The sequence below is a fragment of the Lepidochelys kempii genome, chromosome 9, assembly GCF_965140285.1.
Source record: "Lepidochelys kempii isolate rLepKem1 chromosome 9, rLepKem1.hap1, whole genome shotgun sequence".
NCBI classification, from domain to species: domain Eukaryota; kingdom Metazoa; phylum Chordata; order Testudines; family Cheloniidae; genus Lepidochelys; species Lepidochelys kempii.
This window is the reverse complement of record NC_136388.1, coordinates 25,218,695-25,244,368: the sequence shown is the minus strand read 5'-3', so window position 1 is coordinate 25,244,368 and position 25,674 is coordinate 25,218,695. Positions and strand designations below refer to the sequence as shown.

Below are 25,674 nucleotides of genomic sequence, written 5' to 3'. Positions count from 1 at the left end.
AAACGCTGCTCGCCCCCTGTGAAATCTGTATAGTATAGGGTAAAAACACACAAAAGACCAGATTTCATGGTCCGTGACACATTTTTCACGGCCGCAAATTTGGTAGAGCCCTAACTACGGTAAACAGAGAAGAGAGTTTAAGGGAGTCTAAACTGGTGTAAGGTAAGTTATTTAACACGTATATTGTAGCAATGCCCTGAGGCCCCAATTAGGATGGTACTGCAGGGAATAAGGCATTTCTCCAAATTCTTCAGGAACAGCCAGGGCCGGTGAAAGGATATTTTGCACCCTAGGTGAAACTTCCACCTTGTGCCCCCCTGGCCCCATCCCCCCCGCAGCATCGCTTATTAAAAGCTTTCAAAAATGAATACTGCATACTGTGGCATTGTTCATTAGAATTAATACACGTTCGGCTTGAAAATTTATTAATTTCATTATTTAGTCTACATATTTAATGAAAATAAATGAATTACCTAACAGTGTTGACATCGTTATTGTTTTCACTTTGCACAACATAGCATGCATCTTAAAATAAATTACATACATTATACACAATACACTGTCACAGAGTAACACATTAGAATTTAGAATTTATTTTTCCGCGCTTTCAGTTTAGCAAATTTAGAAACAAGCCCCTCCAAGTCAATGCTGCGAGCAATGTCATGTTCTACTGACAAGGTAGATAGCGCAACAACTTGAGCTTGGAGAAGCTTCACTCACACTGGCCATAGAAACTGGGAGAGTCAAGAGGATGCGAAGAGCAATAACTGTTGGGGACGCTATCTGCCAGCTTATTTGTCCATATGAAGTTCAATACATCTTGCGGTGATGCACTCTTTTGGACTCGTCTTGCAATAGCTTGCAATTCATTGCACAAGTCAAAGGCATCAATATCTTTGGATTCACCATGTTGCAAAGCTTGGTCCAGATTCAAGCAATATTCTATAATTTGCTTTGGTGTTGTATTTTGCAAACTGTAAACATCATATAGGAAGCCAAATACTGAACTAATTTGCTGCATCAATGTGAATCTTTCTTCAACCGAATGTATTGCTGTGTCGATGACTGCCAAGTTAAAGTTCACTTTGAATTTTTCTTTTGCATTATAAATAGGTTCATCATCTGCTTCATTTGTGAACTGCTTCCTCCGCAAGTTCACCTGCATCTACCAATGTTTTCTCAAAGTCTGCATCACTACTGTGGCCTACAAGAAACTTCTTCATTTCTCCAAGTTGATTAATGGCTTCACTTATGTCGATTCTTTTGCCTGAAGTTGTTTGCTAGTCATGTTGATCTCAAACAATATATTATACCACACAACAAGAGAAACAAGAAACTTGAAACTAGAAATGGCTTTTGCAAGATCCTTTGCATCAACTTGTGACTTATTGCCAGATGATCCTGTTAGAGTAGTGTCATCATAGATGTCTATCACAGCATCATAGATGTCACCAAGCTGATAGCGAAGAGGTTTCAGGGCATCAATTCGACTTTCCCATCTTGTTTCACTCAATGGTTTAACTGTGAGATTAGATACGTGGTGTGTTAGAACTTCCCAGCGATGTGTAGAAGCTGAGAAATACACATAAACACGTTGAATTAAATCAAAGAAGCCAGTTGCCTCCAAGCAACACTTTGCAGCATCATTAACAACCACATTCAATGAATGTGCACTGCAAGGAACGAAAAAGGCTTGTGGATTAATATCCAAAATTCTTTGCTGGACACCATTTTCTTTCCCTTTCATATTGCTCCATTCATCGTAGCCTTGACCACGCAAGTTTTCTATAGGCAGTGACATCTCTTCTAACTGGTGAAGAATAGTTTCTGTCATACCAGCTCCAGTTGTCTCCGTAACCAACACAAATCCCAAGAAGTGTTCCTTTATGTATACTGATTCAGTCTCATTCTCTGTCTCTGAAGTAGGCCTATCCACAAACCGAACGATCGTGGTCATTTGTTCAACATGGCCTGCATCTGGTGTACAATCTAGAATGATCGAAAAGTATTTTCCAGCACGAGCAGATGCTAGGATTTTTTGTTTGATGGCATTGGATAGAAGCTGAATAAGCTCAACCTGTATGTCTTTCCCTAGGTAATGTACATGCATCTCCTTCTCCTTAATCCTGCGAAGATGCTCATCCATAAGCGGGTCAAACAAAGCTAGATATTTGACAAATTTGAGGAAGTTCCTGTTACCAGAAGTGTGCAGTGTTTCTTGTTTTCCCCGAAAGGCCAGGTTTTGCATACCAAGAAACCTGACCAAAGCAATCAGACGTTTTAGTATTTGCTGCCAATACTTTTCTTCTTGCTCAATGAAGCGCAAATGTTCTTCATCAATTGTTCTCTTGTATTTCAATCACAGTTCAAGTTCCTTCCATGTCTGAACATTCGTCAAATGTTGACTGCTTTTCTCGTGCCCTGAAAGAATTGCAGACATGTTTTTCCAGTCCCTTGAGCCTTTTCCAGAAAGAGATGATGCGCCAATAGTACTACTGGCAATGGCAAACAACTTGGCGCAGAAGCAAAAGACAGAATCATTTGATGTGGAATACTGCAGCCACTGACGGTGCATTTCTTCTCCATTAACAAGCCTACGTTTGTAATGAATTGTCGAGAATTTTCTTTGCTTACTACCTTTGGGAAAATCGAACTGCTGAACTTGTTCCGGCCCATGTTCCACCAAAATTTGTCGGACTTGGTCATTGCATTTGGCCCAAGTAGCAGGATCACTAAAGCTCAAATTATAAGAAGGGAATGGGATGGAGGTGCAAGCAAGGTGGGGCAGGAGCACAGAGCAGGCTGACCCATTTGTCACAGGAAAGGGGGAATGAGGCAGAGCTGCCCTCAGGTGCTGTGCTGGGTTCTTGCTCTCCCCTCCCCTCTTGTGTGAACGGCATCAGCTGCTCCCTCCTATTCAAACTCCCTTCTGTCTCCTGACAGGAGGGTGACCAGATAGCAAGCGTGAAAAATCGGGACGGGGGGCTATAGGCACCTATATAAGAAAAAGCCCCAAATGTCAGGACTGTCCCTTTAAAATCGGGATATCTGGTTACCCTACCTGACAGAAGGCGGGGGAGCTCTCCCCACCTGTCCACCTCTGATTGGCTGCTCTTCCCCAGGAGGGGGAAATGGAAAGGGCTGGGGCCAGGCTGAAAATCAAGGGTTGGAGCAGTTCTCCTCATTGCTACAGGCTCCAGCAGGGGCTAAAATCCTAGTTAAAGCCTGAGAGTTGGCAACAGTGACTTGTGCACAAAAGTCCTGGTTCTAGTTTACCATTTCTTTGAGCAAAGCCCAGTACAGTCTAAATAAGCATTACATTGTCTATATTTAAATAAATATGCATAAATGTAAATAACTCTGTAGTCATATTAAAAGAAAGGAAGAGAGAGTGATGGGGGAGAGCGAGAGAGAGCGCTTTCAGCATTTCATTTTATAAGGACATAAGAACGGCCCTACTGAGTCAGACCAATGGTCCATCTAGCCCAGTGTCCTGTCTTCTGACACTAGCTGGTGCCAGTTGCCTCAGAGGGAGTGAACAGAACAGGGCAATTTATTGAGTGATATACCCGTCGTGTAGTCCTAGCTCCTAGCAATCCGAGCTAGGGACGCACACAGCATGAGGTTGCATCCCTGACCACCTTTGCTAATAGCCATTGATGGACCTACGATCCACGAACTTATAGAACTTCTTTTTTGACTCCAGTTATACTTTTAGCCTTCACAACACCGCTGGGCAACACGTTCCAAAGTTTACTGTGTATTGTGTGAAGTACTTCCTTATGTTTGTTTTAAACCTGCTGCCTATTAATATTATTGGGTGGCCCCTGGTTCTTGTGTTAGATGAAGGGGTAAATAACACTTCCTTATTCACTGTCTTCATACCATTCATGGCTTTACCGACCTCTGTCATATCCCCCTTAGTTGTCTCATTTTGATCTTTCCTCAGATGAGAATTGTTCCATACCCTAATCACTATTGTTGCCTTCTCTGTACTTTTTCCAGTTCTAATATATCTTTTTTGAGATGGGGTGACCAGAACTGCACACAGTATTCAAGGTGTGAATATACCATGGATTTATATACTGGCATTATGATCTTTTCTGTTTTATTATCTATCTCTTTTCTAATGGTTCCTAATATTCTGTTAGTTTTTTTGACTGCCGCTGCACATTGAGCAGATGTTTTTAGAGACCTATCTGGAGTGAAAGCCGCTAATTTAGACCCCATCATTTTGTATGTATAGTTCGGATTATGTTTTCCAATGTGTATTACTTTGCACTTATCAACAGTGAATTTCATCTGTGATTTTGTTGCCCAGTCACCCGGTTTTGTGAGATTCCTTTGTAACTCTTCACAGTCAGCTTTGGATGTAAGTTTCTTAAGCAATTTTGTGTCAGCTGCAAACTTTACCACCTCACTGTTTACCCCTTTTTCCAGATCATTTATGAATATGTTGAACAGCACTGGTCCCAGTATAGATCCTTGGAGGATTTTGCTATTTACCTCTCTACACTACAAAAACTGACCATTTACTCCTACCCTTTGTTTCCTGTCTTTTAACCAATTGCTGATCTGAAAGAGGACCTTGCCTCTTATCCATGACAGCTTACTTTTCTTAAGAGCTTTTGGGGTGGAATCTTGTCAAAGGCTTTCTGAAAGTCCAAGTACACTATATCCACTGGAACATCTTTGTCCACATGCTTGTTGACCCCCTCACATAATTCTAATAGATTGGTGAGGCACGATTTCCCTTTGCAAAAGCCGTACTGACTCTTTCCCAGCATATCCTGTTTGTTTATTTGTATGATAATTATGTTCTTTACTTTATAGTTTCAACCTATTTACATGGCACTGAAGTTAGGCTTACCAGCCTGTAATTGCCAGGATCGCCTCTGGAACCTTTTTTAAAATATCAGCATTAGTTATCTTCCTGTCATCTAGTACAGAGGCTGATTTAAGTGATAGTTACATGCCATACTTTATAGTTTTGCAATTTCATATTTGAGTTCCTTCAGAACTCCTGGGTGAATACCATCTGGTCCGGCTGACTTCTTAATGTTTAACTTATCAGTTTGTTCCAAAACCTCCTCTATCGACACCTCAGTCTCGGATAGTTCCTCACATTTGTCACCTAAAAAGAATGGCTCAGGTGAAGGAATCTCCCTCACGTCCTCTGCAATGAAGATCAATGCAAAGAATTAATTTAGTTTCTCTGCAACAGCCTTGTCATCCCCGAATGCTCCTTTAGCACCTTGATCATCTAGTGGCCCCATTGATTGTTTGGCAGGCTTCCTGCTTCTCATGTATTTAAAAAAATGTTTGCTTTTAGTTTGTGTGTCTTTTTCTAGTTGGTCTTTACATTCTTTTTTGGCCTGCCTCATTATATTTTTATATTTGACTTGCCAGAGTTTATGCTCCTTTCTATTTTCTTCAGTAGAATCTGGCTTCCCATTTTTACAGAATGCCTTTTTGCCTCTAACCACCTCTTTTACTCTGTTGTTTAGCCATGGGTTTTTTTGGTCCTCTTACTGATTTTTTTAATTTGGTTTGAGCCTCTGTTATGGTGTTCTTAAACAGTTTCACTCTTGTGAACTGTTCCTTTTAATTTCTGTTTAATTAGTTTCCTCATTTTTGTGTAGTTTCCCTTTTTGAAGTTAAATGCAGGCTAAATGGGCAATTTTCATATGTTTTGCAGTGATTACTAGTGGAGGGCAGGATGCAGTTCTATCTATTTAAATTTGCGTTAAGTCATTTGGTAACATTGCAATATTTACTTTAGAGTTTAAGGATTGAGATGTGTGCAATGTAGAGCCAGATCCTAAACTGCTGTAATTCACTGAAGTAACTGGAGCTACATAAATTTACACTAGCTGATGATCCGGCCCTTTCATTACATAACAAATAGCATGGTGTAGATACAGCAAGGTAAAGTGGAGCAAACATAAAATACAATATAAATATACCATCGTCTGTGGATTCAAGTTTTGGATACTTGAGTCAGGATTTCATAGCAAAGAGAACAAACAACAATGGTCAGTACATAAGAGATAAGATGTCCAAAATGATGAAAAGCTTACACATCATGAGCTAAATCTATCCCTTGAGAACTCCACTGAGGAGCTCCATCGAGTTACAGCAGGGATGAATTTGGCCTAACACCTATAAATAAGAAGGCAACATTGCTGTTGGCAAGACAGCCTGATATTTTACAGTAATTGTAGTTTTCATCACCAAAATCTAATGCTCCTCCATAACTTGCATTCCTTTTTGTGGGATAACATGAAGCTGACTCAGTTAAATGAGCAAATTACAAAAGCAGAGAGAGAGAGAGAGAGAGAGTGGGTATTTCTAGACATCTGTGAAATTGTTTAAAAATTAGAATAGAACCCAACATAAAACCTACTATATTGCAATACATCTTTAAAAATAAAGGATTATCTCAGTTTATCAGCTGACTTTCCTGTATGACCCTTATTCAACATACATACTACTGTATCTTAAACTTTCATTTAGCACACAGAAATACTATGTCACACAAGCATTTTCTTTAGCTTTCACTTCCATCTTTTGTCGTTGCCTGAGGTCCTTGCTATTTAAAAGCTCATCATTCACACCATTATGCATAATGATGAGCAATGGGGAAATCATCATTTATGCAAATGGCTTATACAATGGAAATGGAATCGAAGTTTAATCTCAGATTTCAAGCATCTTTGTCTAACACTTACAGAAAGGCTCCCAATCCTGCAATACATTTATCCACGTTTAACTTTAAGCACATAACTAGTCAAACTGACTTCTATTAGACTAGACACATGGTTAAGTGGAATCGAAGTTTAATCTCAGATTTCAAGCATCTTTGTCTAACACTTACAGAAAGGCTCCCAATCCTGCAATACATTTATCCACGTTTAACTTTAAGCACATAACTAGTCAAACTGACTTCTATTAGACTAGACACATGGTTAAGTGCTTTGCCAGATCATGGTCTATGTTTTTACCTCCATTATCCACAAATATAATAACTTCATTAAGGGCCCAACCTTGCTGGACATTGAGGACCAGAGGCTTAGCTCCTTCAATTCCTCCCAAATTAAAAAGAATCAGATGGGACTCAGCAACCGGCAGAAGGAGAAGGACTGAGCCTAACAAAGGAGGGGTGTTTGTCATAATAATAAAATATTGAATTGGTTTCAGACACTCTAAAAATTAATACTGTTTTCTTATCATGTACAGTATTTACTCTTATTATAGACCTATTTTTCTACCACAATTTTTTGGAGAAAGCAACAATCCACTAAAGGGCTTGATCTGGGATTTTGGTTCAGACCCCTCTCTAATTCTAAGTATGTAAACTGTAAATACTTCCTTCTATTCTTAAAAATGCCTTGAGGAAGTAACAAACATCTGTAGCAAGGCCCTTTTGGATAGCTGGCTGTTAGTACTGTACATTTAGACAAGCTGAGGTGTGTCAGGGCATTGGGCTTGCAAATCCTGTTTGGGGAGGATAGCTTTGTCATGGACTTGTAGTTCTATGTATGTACTTCACTTTCAAGCAGCAAATCTATTTCAATCAATTTCTGAAAACACCATCTTTCCAGACTGAAGGCTTTACTGACCTAAAAACCTCTTTCTCATAGGTTACTGCTTAGTCAAATAGACCTAAAACAGTCTTCTTATCAGCTCCTACCTCCCAGACCCACACGACACCAAACGTTATTCAAGAACAGGAATTTATGACAGTGGATGTGTGTAATTCTTCCCTCTTCACCTGCCCTACATATTGTGACAAGACCTTTGAAGGCACAAAACATTTAAGGGGAAAAAGCATTCAGGCACTTATGGATTCTGGCACACAGAACTATTTTGTCATCAAAATGGAGGCTCTGTAACATATTGCATCTCTCAGTGAGATTCCACATAAACAGAAAAAACACTGAGCCAAGGATCTCGGCCTGAGTCTTCACTGCATATGTTTTACCAACAGGCATTCATTTCATTACCCAAATTGAGCTGCAATTATCACATATACACATAACTGAAGGCCCGTTCCCCCGTAAGTCTCTCCTCCCTATATGTCCCCCGGATGAGCTATACAGAAAGAGTTTTCAGGTCCTACTAATGCGGACAAGAAATAGTTTTGTGAGTGTTTGTGACACGCAATGCCAAAGGATACCCAAAATGGCAGAGCAGTCACACCACTTTTTCACCCTATCGCTCAGTCAATGGTCACTTCAATGGTCAATATTGTTAAGCCACACAGTTAGTGTGACTTGAAAGCTGAAACTATTTCTCAGGAGGCACCAAGGCAGATTCTGCCACCTTTACTTATGCTGAGTAGTATCTTGCTCTGCAAATAGTGTAGAGGAAATTGCTGGCCCTGTTAATAGTACCAGGGTTAGCATCTATTGGTAGACTAGAGCTGGGCAAAAGGCTTAGAGTTTTGATCTGTTTCTGAACCTCCCCAAAGTTAGGAAGTTTGGATCAATCAATCCAAAATGGATCTCTCTTACTGGGATAAGCCCAATCTCTGGATCTGGATCCAAAGTTCCAGGGAATTCAGATCCCAGTATAAGATTTCCACTCCATTAGTAAAAGCATTCTATAGTTAGAAAAAAGCCTGTTAACATTTCCCTATATCCAAGTGAACATGACTAAAGAACAATTCTGCATAGGATAGTCAAAGTCACATATATCAATCCCGTGGCTAGTGCAAGATTATTTCTGCCCTTGCTGCATTTGTAAACACTGAAACTGACTGTTAACACCTTTTTATCGTTAGTTTTGTTCTTGATACATTGTATGATCACAGCAATGTGTGGTTTTTAATGCAAAAATAATGACAAAGAAAAACAAGTGACCTACTTAATCTCACAAAATAAACATTTTTTTCCCAAGCAGTTGGCATAATTAAGTACTATTCAAGGGCTTCCTGTTTTTCATTCACATATTTTGCACAAGCTCCAGAGTCATAATATTAATGAATGCTTTGAAATAGCATATCTGTTCCCTAGGAAATTAACACTGAAGTGAGACAAATTTTCATGAAGTTGCGTTATGCATTATGCATTCATGCATTTATCTAGAGTGAGGGATCTGTACAAAATGTAAAACAACATCAGAATGAGCAGACAGCAATCTTAGTGCTTGGTAGAAGGCATCCAACTGCATTAAAATGCTGCATTCATTAAAATCAGTATTCTATCATCCTAGTCCAAATTTTTTTGGACAATGCCTTGCATACATTCAAGAGGCTCACCAACATCAATATTGTCTAGCTCCAATGGGAATAGCAGTAAAATATTGTCAGATAGAAAGACTAGCTCTTGCGGTTGCAGTGCAGAGCCTAAAGCCAAAGGGCAACATGTGCCATTGTTATTTTTTTGCCTTGAAGCATTTTTATGCTGCTACTCCCCCTGAAAGCCAGTCAATATCTGTTTTACATTCCACACAGGGCTCCAGCTAGCATGCTAAAAATAGCAAGGTGGAAGTTGTGGTTTGGGCAGCAACTCAGGCTCTCAAGCCCAACCAGCCCTAGGTCTGAGCTCAGATGGCTACTCCGAGTCTTCACCAGAGCCACAACTTCCAGCTGCTATTTTTAGTCAGGGAGGGAGGGATGTACCAGGCAGGGAGGCATGTTCTACCTGCAGTGTAGATGTACCCTAAGAGCACTGGACGAGTGGACTGGAGGGCTCCCAATATTGTCACTGAACATGGGGATTTAGCAGCAGCTAATAGAGCTGGAGACTACATTGGACATTATTCTATCCTGTATAGTTACTATCCTTGTGTGTATGTTTTGATTTGATTTGCTCTAGCTGAGGGATATAGCACAAAATATTTTTGTCACGTGACTGGTTAAAAAAAATCAATCAGGAGAGTCCAAAAAAAATGGATCTATTAAAAATACACACTGTATCAGTTAACATTCAAAATCTACAAATGGGCATTTTGACACAAAAAGTAGGGACATTCCATTGAAAAATATTGGATTGGGAGAAACTTCTACAGGGAGAGAATAGATAAATGGTAAATATGGCACTGTCATTTCTAACTGTTAATTATAGAAATACTCAGTAACTATGACTTCCTTTCAGAACCATTTAGCAACATTGGATGCTTTTCTCCCCTTTAGAAAATAGAATGTTCTGAGTTGTAAATTACTTGTTAGAATTATGACCACTACCTGACATGAGAAGGGTTTTCCTTTATAAAGATTTATTGCAAATGCACGACAAGACAAATGTCTGCAATCACTGACTGCCACAAGTTCAACAGTAATTGCATTTGCTGTAACATCACTAAATATGTATCAGGTGCATAAAAATCTATTTTAATGATGTCTCCATGAATAATAATATCCTGTATTACAAAAGAAAAGAGGTAAAAGGTCTTTTACGTATCATGAAAAATGTGTTCACAGTGACAGCAAATTATACCTTAAACCCAAAATAAAGCTATCTTGCTCCCTTCAGGGAAGTTTTGTGTATTTTTGTAATTCACTCACTTGGTTTTCAACATAATGCAGAAAAAGCCCTTTTCTCAAAACCATGTGATGATGGAAGCCAAACTACTTATCCTGATATGTATGCAGTAACTACTATACTGACAATCAACAATTTAGCATATAACTACAAACATAGAAAACATCTCTGCTACTGTATTCAAGTTACATATACAGCCAATATCAAAAATACATAACAAAATACTTGGAAAGCAAGATTTTCTTCCACTTGTTGAATGCTCATTTCAGGATGGGAACAGGATGAACAGGAATGCTGGAAGAAGTCTATGTATAAGAACATTCCTGTTCACCACACTCGCATCCTGAAATAAGCACTCAACAAGAGGAAGAAAAAGTTACCATTCTATTTCATTTAAAGAGCGGAAGTCGATCTACAAGTTACTTGCAAATTTGAATGAATCCTAATGCTACAAATCTGTATTTCATGTATGGAAAGGCTTAAAATCAACATTAACAAACATGTAAATACAATTAAGATAGAAAACAGCTTTATGAATGAAACATCTAATCCTGAAAACACCTATTATTGGTGTTAGTGATTCCCACCGTCAATAGTCCCATTGACTACTAATGGCAGGAAGCATTATCCTAAGTAGCAATTCCAAGATGGTGTCCAAAAAGGTGGTCTCCTAAAATTCTCTCTGCAAGCAGCTAAAAGGTTTAGGGGGAAAAGCAATATATTTATTGAATGAATTGCTGAGCTCTGCTGATGTGCACAGAAGTGCAGAACTCTATTCTTAAAATTTACATGCATTACAAATACAGGACACTGAATGTTCAGATCTATTGCATGCAAATAATTCACATTGTCATTTCTGAATAAAAATACATACATACATAAGAAAGGATCACAGAATCTATTTACATAATTTTTGACAGGAAACGGCACATGAAGTCAAGACTAAATCATTAGCTTAAAATTGCATTTCTAAATAATTTAAAAGTCAAGGACTATACTTCTTGCTAAAAATCCTTCATTCAGTGAAATAGTTTGTAAACACTGAAGATGTACATGTATACAATTTACAGTCTCAGAAGGAAATAAATTTCTGGTTTATCATCACTGCTTGGCTCCATCTGCAAAACGGAATCATCTGTACAAAATTGGTCATTGCCTCCATAGCGCAAAGAAGTACATGCGCCCTCTGGTACACCTCGACCTTCCAGATCCTCCCCACTGAAGTCATTCAGGTATCTTGCTATGTAAGAGCCAGTGGAATGCCTGTTGATAACATGAGCTGATACTGATGGCTTGTTTCTTAGCACTACCCCTGCTATGCTGCTAGCATTAGAAAGTTTTTGCTTGTTGGCTTCTTGTCTTTCCTTAGCACGACTAGCAATATTGCGTACTCTGCTTTGACTTCTGGATGACAGTTTTCTGACCAATGCCTTGGGGCAATCATCATCATTCTGCTTAGAATACAAAGTTTGACAGTTGTCCTCCTGGTCAAAGGACACCAGTTTTCGCAATTGTTCTGTCAGAGTGTCTGTAGATTGTGGTCTCTTAGTTTTCATAGCTGCAACTTTCTTGTCTCTCATGCCAGATGTAATAAAGCTTCTACTTATGTATTTGTACTTGCTTTCAAAATTGCAGGAGATATCCTCTGATGTCAAGTCTCCCAGGCTCTTGGATTTGCAAGGACTAGGCTGTTTGACGACTGTAGTAGGAGGGTAGGGCAAAGTGTTCTTGGGTGTAGGTGAATGCATATTAAGTCTGGATCTTTGGGAGACATACAACAAATCATTTCGTGTATCTGAAGTTTGCAGATAATTATTATGCAAAAAGCCAACACTCTGAAATGCTGGGTAAGGAAAACTTTGATTTCTTGCAGTCCTAAAATTATTTGAATTATCCAGGGCAGCACTGTGAAGGTCCTCGTTAATTAAATTATTCCCAGAGATTCTCTCACAGTAGTATACTGAGTCCTGATTATGCTTCAGTTTCAAAGAAGCAGCAAGTTGGCTCATATCTTCTCTCTTGAATTCATATGCAGTTATCAGGAGGTCTTGGGAATCTCCCTCTACTTCCATAAGACTGCTGCCTGCTGAGGTTATACAAGCAGGAGGGTCAACTATTGTATCCTCCAAAGTGCAGGAACTGCAATCCTCAAGGGTTTCCCAATTTGTTCCACACTTCCTTTTGGGATTTGCTGTTAGCAAATGGAGAGAGGAAGTGCAGGGGGACACTGGAACGCTATTTTCCACACAGTCTGATTTCTTGCAAGCTGGTTCATCTATTGGTTTACAATCAGAGGCTGGTGAAAGAGATGCCTCATGGATAATTGTATACACAGAATACTCTGTTGTCTCAGGGCTGGAGAACATAGCAGTATCTGGTGTTGAGAATAATGGAGATTCAACAGATTTTACATTAGTAAAGTTTTGTTTAAGGGGGGTACTTAGATCAACAGTAAACATGTGTGGATGTGCCGACACCACACTGAAGGTTTGGTTGCTGGTGCCATGAAGACTTGAAACCACAGTCAGATTAGTTCGGTCATCTGTAACATCAAACTGTCCAATCAGTGCTGAGACAGAACTGCTCATCTCGCTCTCGTTTGTTAAAGAAACCTCATCTATGAGACGAGAAACATCACTATCTTGCAGAGCTGCAGTCGAGTGTAAATCGTAGATGTCAGAACAGATGGTGGAAGATATATCAGCCAGTGAAAAAGCGGTTACAGTACTGCTCATAATGACATCATATTTATTATTTTCAAACTCCTGTTCCTTTGCAGAAAGACAACTTCCTGCCGGTGTTTTTTTCTCCTCTTTACACCCTCCAGTCTCCTCTTCTCTCTTTTCATCTGTGTAATTTGTATCTTGTATTTTTTCTGTATCAAGGTCAAAAACTGAATCCTGCCTTATATGAACAGGTTCATTGGAAAGGTGACTTTTCTGATATTCTGTGGAGTGATTTGTCTCAGCTATCCCACTTACAAAGTTGAAGCTTTCTGCATGTTCATGTACAGGTGATTCTGTAGAACTGCCAATTCTGGCGTCACTCTGGGAAGTAGCTTTTTTATGCAGAGATGCAGAATTTGAAGAAGGTGCAGCTTGCTCAGGGGATGAAAAGATATGTTCTTTCCAGTTTGTTTGGTTCACGCTTGTACCATTGTTGCTATCTGCTAAATCAAATAAAAAGCACATTCGTTATACATGTTTTGTTTACTATCTGCTAACAACTATTTTGCCTTTAGACAGACAAATGGAGAATGTAAAATTAGTTACAATTGTGATAAGACTTAATTATGGGGTTGTGCAGGTTTAGTAAAAATTATTTGTGTGATATGAATAAATGGGAAAATATAGTTGTAGGCACTTCATTGAAGCTTCCTTTGAATGTCTATTACATCAGACACCTGATGTAATATTTGTTGTAAATAATGTCAATGAGGTACCATATTTTGTACATGTGGCATTACCTTCAGTTGTGTTCCTATTCAGATTTGTACTATAAAGAAGCATGGTAATAAAGACAGAACAAAACAGCTCTGTTAAACAACATAATATATCTGGAAACAAGAGGCATGTTTATAAGAACTCTGAGTAGAACATCAGATAGTTGGACCCCATGCATAATGTTTTTGGTAACAGTTTATGTGCAATTTCAGATTTAATTTGTGAGTCTCTAACAACATTTAACTTTCTAAACTTCTGCATTCATAAGAGAACTAGATTTTGAATTCCATGAAAGAATATATTTTACATGTTTCTACATTAGCTTATCAAATTCTGGTTACATTTCTACAACTATATAGGCTGAATCCTGCCTCCATTACTCATTCCTTACATAGGTAAGACCCCTGTTAACTTCAGCTACACTTTTACCTAACTTAGGGCTGGATATGTACAGCAGGAAATTGACCTTTTACGGATTACAGTTTCTAACATTCAACAGAAATAAGGTACAACTAGAAAAAAAAACCCAAAGAGTAAGGGCCTGGTCCCTCATTTATTGGACATTCAAAACTCCCAGCATTGGGGTTTATAGTGCACAGGCAATGCAGGATCAGTCCCCGAATTATAACAGTGAAAACATTCCTAATGTTCTCAAGACCAAACATATTAAGTTGAAAGTATCTCCACATACTGATTGAACTGATCCATATTTGATTTCTTTCTGTAGAGAACACAGCAAAATATACAGGGCCAAATTCAACCTTGGTGTAATTCTAGTAAAGTTAGTGAAGAATAATTTAGCCACAGTATTTTGCTGCAATGAGCCTTTGTTGGGTTCAGTTTAGCAGCCTGATGTTCTTTGCTTTCTGTAATGAAATACGGACAATTTGTAACCTGATTATTTCCTTTCTGGGACTGACCTCTCCCCTAGGCTGAAAAATTGGGGCTGAACCTCTTTTTCTACAAATACAATAGGCACTTCACACATGTGCATGTGTCTTTGCCACATCCCTTCCATCCTTGCTCAAGATAAGTACTTCCAAGGCTATACAGATATGTGAGATCCTTAGTAGCAGATAGACTATAACTAAGGATAAGATTTTATCATGTAGGTCATGGAAGTCACGGATTCCATGACTTTCAGAGACCTCCGGGACATTTTCTGCTTCAGCTTCAACCCTGTGCCCTTGGAGCTCTGAGCTGCCACAGAAGGCAGGGGCCGTGGAGCTCCGAGTCTCTTCCCCTGGAGTTTGGAGCCGCTGCAGGCGATGGGGGCCACTAAGCTCTGAGCCTCTGGCCCTGGAGCTATGAGCCACTGCAGGTGGTGGACGCCTGGAGCTTTGAGGCACTGTAGGGGGGGGCTCTGGAGCTGTCAGCCACATGGCTGTGGCTGGAGCCCTCCCCATGTGGCATAGCTCAGGCTCTCAGTCCCCCCCACCTCCATGCAAGGCTTGGGCTTCATTTGTTGTAATCGCGCTCGCCCCCACCCCTACCCCCCGTTACTTTTATTAAAAGTCACAGTTGCGGACTTCCTTGAATTTTTGTTTATTACCTGCGATCTGTCTGTGACTTTTACTAAAAATAACCGTGACAAAATCTTAACCTTAACTATAACTTTTGAACAGCAATGCCTTATTCGATTATGTCAACTATGTACATGGACCCTGAAGAGGCCACTGTAAAGATTCCTAAGTAACTTACCTTGGGTGAGGCAGACTGAAGGGAGAGATCAGTGCCAGAAAGAAAATCATCAAGGAACAAATTTTCCATTCTGGACCTTGATCTTTCCCCCAGTGTAAGGCATCTGGGAAGGAGTGATCAATAGGGGAATATTCGTAGGGAGGGAGAGATAAGTAAAACACTAGAAGAAAGCTCCCCTTTTCTGTAAATTAGCAGTCTTCATCTATTTTGGGACCACTGCCCCTGAGCACCTTCCTAGCAAAGGATGTTTCTGCAGAGGAATGAGGTCCAGCCTTTAGTGTTTTATTAACGTAGTGATGGATGACCAGATGGTGATAGCATTACAGATTTCCTCTGTAATGGCTAATGCCCTTTGTCCCCACAGGCCACCACAGAACATGTTGAATGGACTCTGATCCCTTATGGAATAAGTTTATCTGTGGCTGAATATGCTTTGGTGATGCCACAGTTTATCCAGCTAGCTATGGAGGATTAGGGTACCTTCAGGCCCAATCATTTAGAGTGGGAGGAAACAATAAAGATAGAACAGTTCTGCGAAGATACATTTTAGTTGCTCTTCTTGCATCCAGCATGTGCCACACTTTATCTTATAGGCACTGAAACTTTAGGAGAAAAACTCCTTACTCTGTAGGGAAGGAGTTAGTTGTGAATTATTCTGGAGTATGACCCTAGAGATACAGTAAGTCCTCACGGAAGATACAGTAAGTTCAGTGTCTTTCAAGAGTAGAGGAGATGTGATTGTGACCAGGGAGCATGTCTTTATGGAAAGGAAATAAAAGGAACTGGGTGACGTCAGTTCACAAGGATGACACCTGTAGCACTGTAGTCAGAACCCAGATTCAGAAAATTGGCCTAACGGTTGTTTTGGATTGAGGTACTGGTCTCAGCTGGTCTCTCACAAGACTTGGAAGAGTCTGTGTTAGACACATTTTAACAATGCAGTGTGAGGTATGATGATGGGAGGATTTAGGCCCAAATCTAGGCCATCTAGCAGAAATCCAGAGGGCCTGGACTGTTTAGTTTTCAGGGCTGATCCATCCTGATGCTGGTAGGAGAATTTTATCCAAATTCTTACATAGGCCAAGAGGATGGAAAACTTGCACAAAACTAAGAGAGTCTATAACTGCCGAGGAGTATTCCATCTTGTTTAACGCTTGTCACTCATTAGCCAAACTGTGAGGTTCAGTAATCTGGACAGAGATACAAAAGTGGGTCAGAGAACAGGAGAGCCTGCCTGCTGGACCATGGAGTACATCCTGCCTGTGCAACAGCTCCACCAGCTCTGAGAACCACAGCCTTCTTAGCAAATTGAGGGTGATTAAAAAGGAGAAGGCCACAGTCATTCCAATCTTCTGAATCACTCTTCCGAGTACTGAAAGAAGGAGAAAGCGGAGAGAGGCTGATTCAGTCATTTGTGTCTATTTGTGTCACAATCTATTTCCAGTGACATTTTGTCTGGTTCCCTGGTGAAAAATAACCTCACCTTTGTGTTCTGGCTGAACATGAATAGGTCTGTTTCGGGGTGGCCTAGCTCCCTGGATATCAGCTTGGTTCATGGACCATTCTGAGCTGTCTATCTGCTGATAACTTAGCTTATTCACTTTTGTGATGTGGCCCATTTATGAGGATCACACCAGATCACTGTGTCTCTAGCACGTTGTTGCTTCACAGAACACTGAAGAAGCTTTGAAGTCCCTTCTAAGGATGTCTTCTATCTAGCTGCCTGTAGAGTCTTCAGGAATTACCACATCCTCTACCAGGGATGCCCATACTGCAACAGCCTTCAGGCAGAAGAAGAGAGAACCTTTGAATTCTAGGACTCTGCAGAATTTCAGGGCTTGCTAACTAAGTCTTATCCTTTATTGGGATTTTCCCATTCTTCCCTAATGACTTATTTGAAGGAGGAATACAGGGGGATGGCAAACTTTGTTTTCATTTTGCTCACTGCTCCACCAGAATCAGCTTTTAAAAGCTAGGGACCAGATTCTGTTTCTTCCAAGAACGCAGGGAAGTAGGGCAAAGATGGCTTATGGCTATAGACTTTCTCTTGCTAGGAGCCTGGCTAAGCCTGCTCTAATTTAAGAGTGGCCGCAATGGCTCTGTAGGGTGCCAGTCCATAGCCAAGAATAACCAGAATGCAGGCACACTCTGGCCATGCCTTCTGCCACCGATATGGTCCAAGCATGCTTCCTGCATCAAGAACTGAAAAGGGAACTGAAAAGAGGGCAGCTCTTCACTATCTGAAGAAACCCCTTATTCCCTGAGGGGCCATTCCTGCCAGGTGAAGAGCCTTTTTATATTACTGGAACAGTATGAAGGGGCTAATCTGGCTTTCGTATTACAGTGCGTAAGACGGGAGTGCTGAACTGCTGCTCTGCACTGCCAAAAGCACCGAACCTGGAGCAAGGGTGCAGGGGGTATGGCAAAGCCCTGGAGCCATGGAGGTGTCTGAATGGAGTATTTGCAGAACGAAAAGTGCCGCTCAGATGTTTCAGACTGGGTGAGAGCTCTGGATCAGGAACAAAAAGGTCTCAGACATCAATACCACACAATTACAGACTTTCTGGAACTATTCAGATGCTCGTTTGTGTCACCTGTTTGGCACACTGAGCTGGGTCTGCATTCCATTTGCCCAGGTTTTACACCAAAGGCCACTGGATTCACCCCAGTATATCAGATATCAAACTCAGGCCGAGTGGATTTAAATACTTTTGTGCTGAGTAACTTCAAGAATCAAAACATACTACATGTGAACGTTTATATTTAATCTAGGAATATAAAAAATAACTAAGATTCCAGCCTCGCCCACCATTTTCCACATATAATCCAGGTTTATAATTTTGAAAAGTTAATTTTAAAGGACAATGTCAAGGTTCCTAGATTCAAAATTTGACCTACTTTTTTCCCCTTTTACATCTGTTTGCAAAGTCCATGTTTTTCTTTATATACAAAACAAATGCTTTTCTTTCTTTCCAAAACAAATGCTTCCTGCTTTTTTTCCCTTGAATAAAAAAATTAAAAATACACAATGCCAGCTCTCATGCGTAAACTCACAGTAACAAACCCAGAGCTTGAAAATGATTGAAGAAAAAACAATTTTGGCAAGGATGTAGATTTCATCTTCAAGCTTCTAAAGGATACTTAAAAAATCAACTGCTAATAAACTAACTTTTTAAATCATGAAAAGAAACTTGACAAGTGTTCTTTAAGCAAATCTGTGGAAAATACTGTAATCCATTTGCCTAGTTTGGGGAGAGGAAACTTTTCTTGGGTTTCACTTGTCAGGATACAGGAAGAAGTTTAAAAATGCAAGTGACTGTTTTGTTGCATATCACTTTGATAAGCATAACAGTCATTTTACATCCTGTTGGGCTTGATCCTGCAGTCCTTATTCACATGAGTTCAATGGAACTACTCATATGAGGATTGCAGTACTGAGTTTAATAAAATGGTTTTAAAGCTACTGCAGTAAAAGTCACTTTGGAAGCATCTTACCAGAGGTATTTTCTTTTCTTTTGGTGTCTTTAACCGTTTCACATTCTGGGGAAGACAATCCCATCAGAAGGAATTTGTCAACTGGCATAGAAGCAGGACGTGCTTGCAAACTCCTGGTTGTACGCCTTATAACTCCTTCCTTGTCTTTCATGTCTGTTGGCTCAGAGGTACCGTCTTTAATTTCTGTAGTTTCCTGAAAGCCCATTTTGCTCTTTTTCCTGCCTTTTGCCGGAGCACTGGCTGTGCGTCGGAGAATTCGATCACCAATTGATCGTTTCCGCACGTAATGCCCATTGTTTTCAGCAGAATTGTGTTTAGGATTCTTGTTAAACAACCCTTTGAGTCCTATCAGCTGCCTATTCTGAAAACAAGAAAACAAACACATTCTTTAAGTTCAGCCTGTGATTTAAACTGCTATTGAATACATATGTGTGAATCATGAATGCAACATCAAAAAGCAAAGCAAAGCAAAAATTCACACCAACTAATTCACACATATTCAGACCAGGAAACAATCAGCACAGGTCACCATGAATTCGTGCATGTATGAATTCCCCCTCATTCGGAAGGCAGCCTGCCATAATTATTGTGGATCTTTACTAGAAGTTTCCTAATCAGAGCTGAGAAGATTGTAAGAAATGCTCTGTAGTGACAGGCTGCCCATTAACATAGAGTTTTATGACATGGGCCTGATCAAAGCAACATTTAAATATTTCAGACTCTTAATGAGGAATGAAGAGATATAGTAGTTATGGTACATCATGCGACTGGGAACTGTTTGATAAATCTGTGCCCAGCAAGTGCAAAGTGCATGATAATGAAGACTACCTTAGTGGCTCCTAGAAAGTGCAATATAGTATAACTGGGATTGAGGATTAAAGGACTCCACTGAAAGGAAAACAAATGCAAACATATTTGGCTAACGTTTTCAAGGCTGTGACACAAGCAAGCAAGATAGGTGGTGTAAGTAGTTCTCTATAGTTAAGTCATTTAAAATAGATTATTAGTCTTACACTAATCTCATTCAGATACACACTTCACTCGGTATCCTCGGTTATACAGGGTATGGAAAGTATTAAATATAGCTTGTAAAAAAAACAATACAGTCCATCATTATAGTAAGCATTTGGTGGCAGAGCAAAATTTTAAACAGAAAAGCTCAAGCCTTACAGGGTGTTTTTTAAATCCTCTCCTAGTGCTACCATTCAGCCCAATTATACTAGGAAATTACTCAGAAATTTTTTCCCCTTAACTCTGTCCTCTCTGAAGTGTATGTGAGCCAAACAGCAATCCCTGTTGAACGTCAGTGACATGGGATTTCACTTGTATTCACTTGTGCATCTGAATACCTACAGATCCTGTGAGCCCCTATACATTTTCTTCAGTCCTTTTAATTTTAATTTAAGATGGATTTAGTGTTGGTGAAAGATGCCAGACTGATCACTTTGGAGACTGAGGATCTCTGTGTTTCCACAGAACAGAAACAGCCCAGGCAGTGTCAATGCAAGTTGCTCAGCAATGGCCTCCACCCTTTGTTGAAGGGACCACTTCCAGAGGTAAGAGCAAGTAATTCAGTTCCCATGTGCATTCAATCCCACATATATGCTGAGACCAGAGTGCCAATTGTGGGGTAAACTCCTGTACACATGAATCTGGACTGACATCGCCAACTCATTTAACATAGGGCAGGATGTTTATGAAATGGTCACGAATTCAGTCACTGTTGATCGGACAGTGTTAAAACTGGTGACCTAGGCCCCATCTACACTCGCCTTTTCCCCTCAAATGTTTCCGCTGACGCAAATCTACTAGTTGGAGCAACTGCAGGGGCTCTAGTGCATACAAAGTGCTGGTGGTGTTGCTTTTAGATCTTGTTGTTTAGATCTGCTCTGAGCAGAGAGAGAGACTCTGAGCTACCTAATTCCTCTTTTCACACTCCTTAAAAAATAAATCTAAATATAGTCATTGAAATGAAAGTCCTTTTTGTTCTTGGTACCCCTCTCTGTTTTAATTATCTTATCTATGCCATTGACTTCTGGTAATTCTTTTAACCCCCTATTTATAGTAAAGAGTTGTACAGAGGTAGCTAACGCTGAAATAATGAGTAATGGACTGAGCTTTTGCTTTCATTTTAAAACTTGAAGTTTTAAAATTTTTCATCTGAAAAAACAGAAAAGCAACAACACTTCACATGCTAAAACTTAAACGGTTGAGAATTAAAATTGGAGTTTAAAATGTCTTGTCAAATACCCAGAACTAATGGTGTGACTACAGCTCTTGACAATTACTTTTTAAAAATAAAGTAACTTAAAATGAGCCTATAGGGATGTACATACTGTACATAGGTGAGAAATTAATATTAGGTGACAAAGAAAAGAGGATTCACTGTTATGCGTGCTAGGATTATGGCAATGATATTGCTTTGAGGTTAAAGAGATCTTCTGCAAGCGTCGGGCGGGGGGAATTTTATATTATGGGCCTTATTCTCCATCATCCTGTGCTTTGTGCAGTCATTTACATAAGGGCTAAGGGAGTGAAACTGCACTGGTGTAAATGATGACACAAGGTGCAGAGCAGTAGAGAATTAGGCCCTATCTCTCTTGTTATTGTTGCTGTTGTTTTGTATATTTTGCTTTTCTCTGAAGCGTTAGGTGTTAGCCCCTAGATTTGATAGACCACTGGTCTGATCCAATATAAAAAATGCCATGTTCCAAAATTGTAGGAATCAGTCAGAGCCCACATTAGTTCTACGAGGTTATACTGATGCATCTTAATCCATTGTTGCCAGCAGTACGATATAGAAACATTTGTAAAGTATTTATGTTCCCATGTATACCTACTTTTCCATAGATTTCATTGATTGTTATATGGACAAATATGGAGGCTTCAGTCAGTCCCTCTAAGTACACATGACGATAGCCTAATAAAATGAGAAAACAAAGTAACAAAGAATCAGCACTATGTATTTTATGTGCAGTTAGCAAGGCTGTCCATACAATGTCTTTTGCAATTATACATTACATATACAGTAACTCTGAGCAATTGTTTATTTATAATAATACAGTCCCCTTCCATAACACCTTCCATCTGAGAACCTCAAATGGCTTCACAAACATTAATGACTTTAGCCTTACAACCCCCTAGTGAGGTAAATAAGTATTTATCTCCATTTTACATTCTCTGCTTTAACTACAAAACTATCCTTCCTTCTATTTTCAACTAAATATCAAAGTCAAGTCAATGAGTGGAACTAACCAGGCACAAGACTGCTGAAGGCCACAGTTCTTTGTCCAACAAAATCTCGACCAATAGGATCATGGTCCCAAACAAGAAATCGAACCAAAGCTATTTCAGGCATGTGGATGGTAAAAGTGAGAGTTTCCTCCCAAACAGGGTTAAATCCTATGGGACAAACAGAATAGAAAGTCAGGAAAATACAAAAGCAGCAGCCGATGATGATGTCATTATCTGTGAAACACCAGAGGTAAGGAAACCAGCCACTCAAACAGACCTGATGCACAAGTGAATGTACATTATTTCCCATAAAATCCCTAAGAGTCACTAGCAGACAAATAAATGAAGAAGCTGCAACATAGCCATGTCCCTTCTCTAAGTGGGAGCTTTGCTTTGTGGTTGCTACATGGGAGTTGAGCTGTGTGCCTGGCAAGCCCAGAGGATGGAGTGAGGAGAATAGCTACTAATGCAGTCTGTGTAAATTACAATGCACTATGATGTGCCAAGGCAGCTGTGCGAAGAGACCCATATGCAGAAAAATGAGTGGTATCTCTCTAGCAGCTTTTATGAACTACAGAAAGGGTCTGGATTGAGCATCTGGCAGAGAGTCTGCATGTGGCAGCATGGCAGGGCAGATTGCTGTGCTACTAGTGTGATAGGTCAAGCTGAGATGGGCCAAGATGCCCAGGAACTATCCCTGTGTTTCTCCACGGGACATTGCCATTCATGAGAATTGACAGCCACATCTCCCTGGCCGTTCCACTCTGTTGCTAGCCTTGTGTCCCATAGGAGCTGATGTGGCAGAGAGGCTTCTATGGCACGGTTTGTTTTCATTTTGTTTCTCATTATTTGTATATACCATGCATGTATGTACGATAGGTACTAGGGACTTCTACCTAAAGGAGACATAAGCAGAGTCCAGGGAAAAGAGAGATTGTGAGGAAGGCATTCTCCCTTCTCAACCACTCCATTATCTTATTTTTCCCACTCCTGCAATTTTTGGCTAGAAAGCAAAATTTTAAAGCTCAAGATCCAAGAATATATCATCCATCAAAAGATAGTCACTTGGTTCCATGTGCTATCAAGCTTTGCAGTCTAACACTGATGTGAAAAAAAATTAATACAGGATCTGACTGATATAGTTGACTGCAGATACAGAATTTTTCTTAACCATTTTGTTTTTCTTGGTTCTGGTGTTGGTCGTCATCTTACCTGCAGACAGCTTTTGTCATGTCGCTGTTTCCATGATTCTACCGTGAGCAGGTCAGTTACTACTCACACATGCCCTCTTCCCAGGACTCTTCTTAAAAATTGAAGGGTTAACCTTGTTTTCTTCTCCTCTCACTAGCTAGGAAATTCCAGCCCATTCTTCACTCTAAAGGGACTGTGGGCTTGAATACGTCATAACTATGTTACCTGCCTAATTAAGGACCGGATCCTGCCACCCCTTTCACATGCTATGTAATAACTTACCCTGCAAACTGTCCCATTTTAATCACTATGGGTACCTTCACCAGTGTTAGTGTTCAATGGGACTACCAGCATAACAAGGTATTACTATAGTATTACTTGACAGGAGGCAAGCATGTCAGAATCTGTCCCTAAGAGTATAATTCAATAACCATTGGAGAGAGAATTACACATAGATGTAGCAGAGAAGACTAGACCCCAAAAGACTAAAATATTCAGGGCCTGACTCTTATCTATGCCCTGTTGCCTCTATATAGCTTTGGTGGGGTAAAAGGGCCATAAAGGGGGAGAAAACAGCCGCAGGAAATGTTCTCTACACAAGGAGACCCTCTGGCAAGAGAAGAGCTGGCAGAGTAGCTCTGTGCTAGCCTCCTCCATGTCCCTAGGTGTATGCCAGGAACAAGTCAACAATAATTTATAGTCAAATACTATCAAAAACTGCAGACCAAGCTAAAAATCAGCAAGGAAATTTCACCCTTGTCAATCACTAGAAGGTAATTCTCAAACTCATCAGGGACATAATAACATGGAGAAGGATCAGAATATCACACAAGGACAATCATGAAAACTGGAGTTATAGAAATGGGATGAAATTGAATGGTGAAAAGTGTACGGTCATGCACGTAGGGACTAGCAACAAGAATTTTTGCTACAAACTTGGGATTTATTGGTTGAAAGTGACAGTGGATGAGAAAGACATGAGTATATTGGTCAACTATAGGATGACTATGAGCCGCCAGCGTGATGTGTCCATGAAAAAGCCTAATGCAATCCTAGGATGCATCAGGCAAAGTATTTCCAGTAGAGACAGGGAAGTGTTATTACCATTGTACAAGGCCCTGGTGAGAACTCATCTGGAATACTACATGCAGTTTTGGTCTCCCATGTTTAAGAAAGATTAATTCAAACTGGAAAGGATGCAGAAAAAGGCCACTGGGAGGACCAGAGGAATGGAGAACCTGCCTGACACGAGGAGACTTGAGGAGCTTGACTTGTTTAGCCTAACAAAAGGAAGTCTATGGGAAGATATGATTGCTCTCTATGAATACATCAGAGGGGCAAACACCAAGGAGGGGGAGGAATTATTTAAGTTAAGGGACAATGTTGGACAAATGGATATAAACTGGCCTTCAACAAGTTTAGGCTTGAAATTAGACAAAGCTTTCTAACTATCAGAGGAGTGAAGTAACTGGGTCCCATAACACAATTGTTATTGGAGTGTGGAAAATTCTGAGTCTAACCACTTCCTAACTTGGTTTGGCTGGCCAATATGGACATGGCAAACCATGCCTGAATAACTGCATTATGTAGCGCCCTACATTACAGCATAGTATGGCCCCATTTACATTGGTTGACCAAACCATATTAGCATGTCTAAGCATGGACATGTTTTACACTTTTAAGAAATTTGGGCTAAACACAGTTTCTAACACACTTTTGTCCAAACCGTATCAGCAATGGCCAGCTGAAACTGATTTTGCTGGAATTGATGTTAAACACAATTTCTCAGAATGATTAAAAACCCTGTATAGGTGGGGCTTAAACCAAATGAGAAGAAAGTCCATGCAATCCCTGAAGGATTAGTAGGTCAGCAGTTGTCACCCCAGCATTCCACAGCTCGCCTCTGCATTGATCTAGCAATATGTTTTTCATTATTTGAAAATATGGTTGTACTTCATATTAAGGGTACATTTATAAATAACTTATAAAAGGCTAATAAATGATTAATAGAAGTTATAAGCATATTATAGACATGAGGAATATGTTTTATTGATGATTCTATGTCAGTAAAGGTTTTATAGATAGTTATATGCCCTTATTTTAAACAACTTTTTGACCTGTTT

At 39.9% G+C, this 25,674-nt stretch overlaps 1 protein-coding gene and 1 pseudogene across 6 annotated transcripts in view; both read right to left on the bottom strand.

The window, feature by feature from the left end:
- Positions 1 to 712: 712 nt before the first annotated feature.
- LOC140916990 (uncharacterized) lies at positions 713 to 2,248 on the bottom strand (annotated as a pseudogene).
- Positions 2,249 to 9,927: 7,679 nt separating this feature from the next.
- PLCH1 (phospholipase C eta 1) overlaps positions 9,928 to 25,674 on the bottom strand; it is a 162,941-nt gene continuing 147,194 nt past the window's right edge. For 2 of the 6 annotated variants that reach the window (XM_073359625.2, XM_078854388.1), the window contains 4 exons: positions 22,382 to 22,528; positions 21,967 to 22,046; positions 19,127 to 19,487; positions 9,928 to 13,656 (listed from right to left, as the gene is read on the bottom strand). In XM_073359625.2, coding sequence (XP_073215726.1) covers positions 11,552 to 13,656; positions 19,127 to 19,487; positions 21,967 to 22,046; positions 22,382 to 22,528 — 2,693 coding nt within the window. In that variant the 3' untranslated portion in view covers positions 9,928 to 11,551. Of the gene's footprint in view, positions 13,657 to 13,953; positions 13,983 to 19,126; positions 19,488 to 19,954; positions 20,015 to 21,966; positions 22,047 to 22,381; positions 22,529 to 25,674 lie in introns of all 6 variants that reach the window. The other 4 variants (XM_073359623.2, XM_078854390.1, XM_078854389.1 and 1 more) reach the window with 4 other exon arrangements.